This window comes from Chrysochloris asiatica, unplaced genomic scaffold (genome assembly GCF_000296735.1).
Source record: "Chrysochloris asiatica unplaced genomic scaffold, ChrAsi1.0 scaffold00031, whole genome shotgun sequence".
Classification (NCBI taxonomy): domain Eukaryota; kingdom Metazoa; phylum Chordata; class Mammalia; order Afrosoricida; family Chrysochloridae; genus Chrysochloris; species Chrysochloris asiatica.
In genome coordinates, this window is record NW_006408549.1 from 9,306,612 (window position 1) to 9,315,186 (window position 8,575).

The 8,575-nt window shown below is 36.6% G+C and overlaps 1 protein-coding gene across 1 annotated transcript in view; it reads right to left on the reverse strand.

Moving 5' to 3' along the window:
- The window catches only part of TMEM67 (transmembrane protein 67), a 96,071-nt gene that overhangs the window by 23,713 nt on the left and 63,783 nt on the right, over positions 1 to 8,575 (reverse strand). Inside the window, exons 19-21 of the mRNA XM_006859218.1 lie at positions 4,088 to 4,187; positions 3,853 to 3,992; positions 590 to 730 (exon numbers count right to left, since the gene is read on the reverse strand). Coding sequence (XP_006859280.1) covers positions 590 to 730; positions 3,853 to 3,992; positions 4,088 to 4,187 — 381 coding nt within the window. The remainder of the gene's footprint in view (positions 1 to 589; positions 731 to 3,852; positions 3,993 to 4,087; positions 4,188 to 8,575) is intronic.

An 8,575-nucleotide genomic window follows, 5' to 3' on the forward strand; every position in this document is an offset into this window, starting at 1 on the left:
TAACTGTTTCCAACCATCTTCAATTTCTATCACTCTTTTTTTCTTCACACAAGGAGACCCATAGTTGCACCTTAGATGGATGCTCATAAGCTTTTAAGATCCCAATCATGACTTAGCAAAGAAAAGATGTAGAATATTGTATTTATAGACTACGTTATACCAAGTGACCATGGTGTCCCCAGCAACTATGGTCCTGAGCCCTCAGGTCATTATCTTTTAATTCTACTTTTCCACTAATTTTCTGAAGTCCCATCATATATAAACAAGGAGTTTTTCCTATGACCGAAAACCTAAGGCTCTGAACTACTTTCCAGAGCTCCACTATTAATAAGTCATTATTTAATGATTTTGTACCTCAGTTTTACCTATAAAATGAGGATACTAATGGAATCTCTCTCTAAAGGTTATGTGTAAAGTTAATATGTGTAAAGCAATTAACTAGCATAGGCAACGAGTTTGCAACACCTGAAAATTAGCTATTATGACTATTGTTCTTGTTACAACGTTCTTTTTGCTGTAGAAATTAGGATTCCATCAATATTTGAGGTTAATTAGTATGCAAACAGGGTTATAAGTGATTTGTTCTTACCTGTATAACGCCAATGACTAGCCAAAGAGCAGTAGATATTGCATATCTTAAAATGCGGCTGTAAGGAGCTAGATAGCTAGATGGGCTTCTAGAAAGACTAGAAGACGAGTCCATTAATGCCAAGTTCTTAAATCCCACAACCTGGAATAAAAAGGAAAAATAATGGCTTAAAAAGACATGGATAAAGAAAATTCCTCTAGATTGAAAATGAGACTCTCCCTTACTCCTCACCTTGAAACACTAAGAAATATTCAATTCGTACAAACTACATAAAGGAACTCTGGTAGCGTAGTGGTTATGAGTCAGGCTGCTAACCTCAAGGTCAGCTAGTTTGAAACTACCAGCGGTTCCGCAGGAGAAAGATGAGGCTTTCTGCTCCGGTAAAGATTTACAGCCTCGGAAACCCTGTACAGGGTCGCTATGAGTTGGAAACACCTCCACGGCATACCACCACCACCACAAACTACATAAAAATCATTTTTATCCAATTATTTAATTATTTAATTCCAAAGTATTTTAATACAAATTATTTCATCAGATAACCTCAACAATGTCTGTAGTTAATTCATTTGGCATTGTCCTTCAATGTAACTAAGCACTAAATATTAGTTCATTATCTGTGCTTATGGGACTGTAAACCACAAGTTCAGCAGTTTGAGCCCACCCACCACCCCAAGGAAGAAAGATGAGGCTTTGTTCCTACAAAGATTTACAGCCTTGGAAACGCTATACAGGATCACTATGAGTTGGAAGCAACTTGACAGCACTTAACAACAACATCATTATAAACATACACACAGCAAGATAACTCAAAAATTTGTCAAAAAAATAAAATTTCCTTCAATTAACTACTAGTGAATCAAACCAACAACCAGTATTTCATGAGTATTTAACAGGTACACTAAATGTTTCTATGCTTTTAAAACAGTATTTTTTTTTAATTTCTTCAAAAAGGAAACCACAGTTCGGTCTGGACATTCTTCTCACTCTCTTACACCTAACACCCCTCACAGGAAGAAGGATCACAGAAGTCTTATAGTCCAGAAATCTATATGACTTCATTTAATCCAAGTTTTTCCAAATCTACTTGACTGTCAAATTTCCTTCTTCATGAAACACCTTTTAAAGTTCCACAAAACACCTCTAGGGAAAACTGTTTTGAATTAATAAACATTTATCTCTTACTTAAAAAAAAAAACCAAACTTCTCAAGTTTGTACAAACGCTTGAGAATTAACCATTCCTGTTTAACATTATTTAAGCAGCCAATTCTTGACAAAACCTGTCACCCATCTAAACGCGGCCCAGGCTTCACTTTACTCTGAATATTTCCTTGAGTGATTCCAAGCAGATAAAATGACTAGAAATGGATCATAAGCATCTACAATCTATCAAGCCTTGTTCAACTGTAGTCACGGCTCTTGCCTTACAATGTTGTTGGGTAATGGTTAGGTGCCATCAAACTGGTTGCCACTAATAGTGACCTTAAGTAAAACAGCACAAAACACTACATGGTCCTGTGTCATTCTCACAATTGCTGCTGTGTATAAGTCCATTGGTGCAGCCATGGTGTCAATTAATATTACTGAGGTTCAAATCCTCTTTGTTTTTCGCTGACCCTCTAGTTTTCTAAGCATGGTGTCTTTCTCTAGGGACTAGGCCCTCCTTAAAACTGATTTTTAAACACTTCCATGTTCCCTTGCTGTTTGAATGACTGCCTCTGAGTCTATGTACAGGCTCATCATAAGCACTATTAAGTGTTTTGGAATACTCATTCTCTACAATATTGTCTGCAATTTTACTAAAGATAATATTTTAAAAATGGCTACAACAGTACATTGACAGGAACTGCCAGAGAGAGGTTCAAGCCAGATTCAGACGAGAACATATCACTGCTGACATCAGATAGATCTTGGCTGAAAGCAGAGACTACTATAAAGATGCTTACCTGTGTTTTATTAACTACACAAAGCCTTTCGACTATGTGGGTCATAACAAGCTATAGACAACACTGCAGAGAATGAGTATTCCTCAAGTATGTTGTTGTTTAGTGCTGTTGAGTTGGTTTCGGCTCATAGCACCCCTCAACTCTGTATAGGGTTTTCAAGGAGCAGCTGGTGGGTTTGAACTGCTGACCTTGTGGTTTGCAGTCTAGTGCTTATCCTACAACACCACACCAAGACTCCTCGTCATGTAAAGTCAGTCGGTTTATGTTGTTGACCAAAGATATTTCCAATGAATGGGTAATCAGTCTTGAAAATTCTATCAAGTAATCTCAGTATCATTTCTATCAAGACCTGTTTCCCAACTATTGATCCTTCTCGTTTGTTTCCAACTTTCACATTATACTTATCCTTTAGTAATTCCAATCAGGCCTAGGAAATAACTGTAAAAGAAACATAAATATATACTCATTTATTTTATCTTGCTCAGTTCAGTAGTCCCTTAGCAAAGAACACAACCCATAATAGTGGTTTTGTGTTGCAGAGTCGATTCTGACTCAGTATAGAATTTCTGAGGCTATAAATCTTTATGGGAGCAAAAAGCCTCATCTTTCTCCCATGGAGCACCTGATAGATTCAAACTGCTGAACTTGCAATTAATAACCCAACTCCTAACCCACTACACTATCCGAGCTCCTAAATAGACATTCAAAATCGATTTGTTGAAAAATAATAATAATAATTTGTGAAAGTCTTTCACACATTTAATAGTGCTTTTAATACAAGGGTGAGAATATGAATCAAGGAGAGAGCTTTTGTGAAATACAAGGTTCAAAAAGTTCGTGGCAAAAAGTTTGTGGAAAAACTCCACTATCTTTAAATTCCACTTTCCGGGTTCCTCGTATCTTAACTACTGAATTAAACCTAATCTCTAGAAATACACTCAGGCAAAGGCACTTTGCAAAAGCTCTCTATGTGATTCTGAAACGAACCAAAAGTTTAAAAGATACTATTTTAAATGGCAGTGAGAGCAATATGGTGACCTTTAGAAAACCCAACTGCTGTCATGAAAATATAGCTGGAATTCTATTAAGTTAGTATTTATGAGCTTATCTATATACCCATGGAGTCCTGGTGTGGCACTGTGGGTTAATGCACTGGACTACAAATTTGGTTTGAACCACAAAGACGGTGGCTCAAGCTCACCAGCAGCTCCTTGGAAACCCAATACAGGGTTGCTATGAGTCGGAACCAACTCCACGGCACTTTACAACAACAACACATATCTGTGGTGCATATAATTACATCAAACAGTTGATACCTCCAAAAAGAAGACGACAGTAAGTACTTGAAAGAGTGGATTAATTTTTCTCACAGTCTGAATTTCATTCCATTCATTTGCAACGAAATATGTCCTCCATATGCTTACAGGAACAGCAGCACTACGTACACCACCTTCACCTGTTCAGAGAGAGAAAAACCAGTGAAAGGATTTCACCTTCTTTGCTCTGTAAATGTAGGAAAACAATTTTGCTACAAATGGTTATTTCAGTTACCTTCAACAGCTTTAAGAACCTTTCCTTTAGGGCGTTCCCAGTCAATAAAGAATATATCTATGGTAATCTGGGATATGAATTTATGCAAAAATTGCAGAGCCTGAAAATGACAAACAATTAAACACCTGAAAAGTATCAGTATTAAATCTATGAAAATAATATTGAGTCATTCTGAAACAAAACACTGAAACCACAAGAATACATAATTTCCCCCAATTCACAGAATTTTCATACACATATGAAGTACTATTGAATGGTTATTTGACATGGCTCTCCCAGTCACGGGCTTTGTAAGATCCCACCAAATTGCTGAGTGGGACAATGCCAACAGGGTGTATGGGACTCTAATAATCAAACTGAGCTGACAGTGATGGTGCAAATGGAGTAAATTTCAGGACTTTCATTTGGTGATGGAACACAACTCAAAATTAGGAAAAGAAAGTAGCTGTGAATATCCATTAACAATTAGAACATGGAATATAGGAAGTATGAATCTAGGAAGACTGGAAGTTGTCAAAAATGAAATACAACGCAAAAAGATCTATATCCTAGGCATTAGTAAGCTGAAATGGACAGGTATTGGCCATTTTGAATCAGACAATCATATGGCTTACTATGCCAGAAATGAAAATTGAAGAGGAATGGTGTCACATTCAGCATCAAAAAGAGCATTTCAAGATCTATCCTGAAGTACAATGCTGTCTGTGAGAGGATAATATCCAAACGCCTACAAGGAAGACCAGATAGCACCACTATTATTCAAATTTATACACCAACCACTAAAGTCAGTGATGATGACACTGAAGAATTCTACCAACTTCTTTAGTGTGAAACTGATCTAACATGCAATTAAGAAGACATACTGATAAATACTAGTGACTGGAATGCAAGGGTTAGAAACAAAGAGGAAGGATCAGTAATTGGTAGATGTGGTCTTGGTAACAGAAATGATGCTGGAGATCTCATGACAGAATTGTGTAAGCCCAATGATTTATGCACTGCAAATACCTTTTTAAACAACATCAAAGATGACTATATAAATAGACCTCACCAGAAGCAATACACAGAAATCAAACTGAATGTATCTGTGGCAAGAGACAGTGGAAAAGCTTATTATTATCATCAGTCAAAACAAGGTCAGAGGCAGACTGTGGAACACATCACCAATTCCTCATATGCAAGTTCTGGCTGAAGAAAATTAAAACAAGTCCAGGAGAACCAAAGTATCCCACCTGAATTTTAGATACCATCTCAAGAATACATTTGTTACATCAGACACTAATGACTAAAGACCAGAAGAGTTGTGGGATGACATCAATGATATCATACAGAATGAAAGCAAAAGGTTATTAAGAAGAAGGAAGGAAAAGACTAAAATGGATGTTAGAAGAGTGTCTGAAACTTGCTATCCAGCGCAGATATGCTAAAGTAAATGGAAGAAATGAGGAGGTAAAAGAACTGAATAGAAAATGTCAAAAGGGCAGCTCAAGAAGACAAAGTTAAGTATTATTATGAAATGTACAAAGACCTGAAGTTAGAAAACCGAAAGGAGAAAAGCACATTCAGCATTTCTCAAGTTGAAAAAACTCATGTCTTCACTTGAAATATTGAAGTGATTCTATGGTCAAAAGGAGGCCTGGTGTGGCACTGTGGGATAAAGCACTGGATCGTAAAGTGAATTTGAACCACAAGGTCAATGGTTCAAACTCACCAGCTGCTCCTTGGAACTCTATACAGGTTCACTATGAGTCGAATCTGACTCGATGGCACTTAACAACAACAGACAAAATATTGGATGATGCAGAAATCATCAAAATAAGATGGAAGAAATATATAGACTCATTGGTCCAAAAGGAAATGGTTGATGTTCAGCCATTTCAAGAGTAGCATATAATCAAGAGCCAACAATCCTGAAAGAAGTCCATGGTGCATTGAAGGCACTGGCAAAGAACAAGGCTCCAGGAAGTGATGGAATGCAAACTGAAATCTTTCAACAACGGATGCAGCACTGGTAGCATTCAATCATCTATGCCAAGAAATGTGGAAGACAACTACTTGGTCAACTGACTGGAAGAGATCCTTATCTGTGCCCATTCCAAAAAAAGGTGATCCAACAGTATGTGGAAATTATTGGATAGTGTCATTTACATCATATGGAAGTAAAATTTTGCTAAAGGTAACTTTAAAATTATGCAACAGTACACTGACAAAGAGAGGTTCAAGCCAGATTTAGATGAGAACGTGGAATGAAAGACACCAATGTTGACATCAGATAGATCTTGGCTGATAGCAGAGAATACCAGAAAGATGTTTACCTGCACTTTATCACCTATGCAAAGGTTTGCAACTGTGTGGATTATAACAAGCAATGGATTATAATGTTAAGAATCGGTGGTCTGTTACACTTAACTGTGCTCATGAGGAACCCGTACATAGATCAATAGACAATTGTTTAGAATAGTACAGACAGAATGCTTCTTAGAAGCCAGGATGGCAAGACTTCATATCTCATGCTTTAGATACATTATTAGAAGGAACCAGTCTCTAAAGAAAGACATCATGCTTGAAAAAGTGGAGGGTCAGTGAATAGAGGAGCACCCTAATTAGATGGATTGGCACAGTGGCAACAACAATGGCTCAAGTGTAACAACTCTCAACCAAAAATAAACAACTCCCAGATCCACTGGTGAGTTTTACCAAACATTCAGGGAAAAGCTGTCACCAATTCTACTCAAATAAATCCAGAATATAAAAAAGGATGGAAAACTTTCTAATACATTTTATGAATCAAGCATAATCCTCATGCCAAAACCAGGAAAGGACACCACTAAGAAAGAAAATTATAGACCAATATCCCTCATAAGCATAGATGCAAAAATTCTCAACAGAAAAATCCTAGCCAACAGAATCCAACAACACATAAAAAAAAAAAAAATACATCATGATTAAATGGGATTCATTCATATCAGGGATGGTTCAATATTAGAAAAATAATCAATGTAATCCACCATACAAATTTAAAAAAGGAAAAGAACCACATGATCATATCAATTGATGCAAAAAGGCATGTGACAAAATCCAACATCCATTCCTGATAAACACACTCAACAAAGGAGGAATTGAAGGGAAATTCCTCAACATAATTAAGAGCATATATACAAAACTAACAGACAACATCACTCTCAACGGAGAGAAACTGAAAGCTTTTTCTTTGTGAACAGGAACCATACAAGGATGCCCTTAATCACCACTACTATTCAATATTATGTTGGAAGTCTTAGCCAGTGCTATATAAGACAAGACAAGGAAATTAAAGGCATCCAAATAGGCAAAGAAGAAGTAGAACTCTGTTTGCATATGATATGATCCTATACATAGAAAACCCCAAAGACTCAGCTAGAGTCTAGTAAAAATACTAGAACTCATTGGAAGATTCAGCAAAATGGCAGGGTACAAGATCAACATACAAAAATCAGTCAGATTCCTCTATACTAATAATGATAGCACTGAGAAGGAAATTAGGAAAGCAATACCATTTACAAAAGCTGAAATATTTACAAAAGGATGAAATATTTAGGAATAAATCTAACCAGAGAAACAAAAGACCTACGCCAAGAAAACTACAAAACATTACTTACTACAAGAAACCAAAAGAGATTTACAAAAATGGAAGAATATACCATGTTCCTAGATAGGAAGACTTAATATTGTTAAGAATGTCAATACTACCCAAAGTAATATACAGATATAACACAATCCCAATCCAGATTCTGACATTCTTTAAAGAGATAGAAAAAATAATTACAAACTTTATATGAAAAGTAAAGAGTCCCCAGACAAGCAAAGCACTGCTTAAGAAGAAGAACAAAGTTGGAGGCCTCTCACTCCCTGGTTTCAAATTTTAATGCATAGCTACAGTGGTCAAAACAGCCTGGTACTGGTACTGCATTACCTGAAAAATACAGAGATCAATGGAACAGAATTGAGAATCCAGAAATTAGCGCATCCATATACAGTCAACTGATCTTTGACAAAGAGCCAAAGTACACTGAATGGGGAGGAGATAGTTTCTTCAACAAACGGTGCTGACAAAACTGGAAATCAATATACAAAAGACTGAAACAAGACCTTTATCTCACACCATATATGGAAACCAACTCAACATGGATTAAAACCTAACTATTAATCCCAGAATGATAAAGGTCATCAATGAAAAAATACGGACAAATTTAAGGACTCTAATACAGGGCATGGAGTCCTGGTGTGGCACTGTGGATTAATGCGCTGGACTGTAAGGTCAATTTGAAATGGCAAGATCAGTGGTTCAAGCTCACCAGCTGCTCCTTGGGAATCCTGTTCAGGGTTGCTATGAATCAGAACTTACTCGATGGCACTTAACAACAACAAGAACAAAAACAAATGCAGGGCATACAAAGACTATCAAATGTTGTGAGACTTGCACAAACAAAAGAAGACAAAATAGATGAT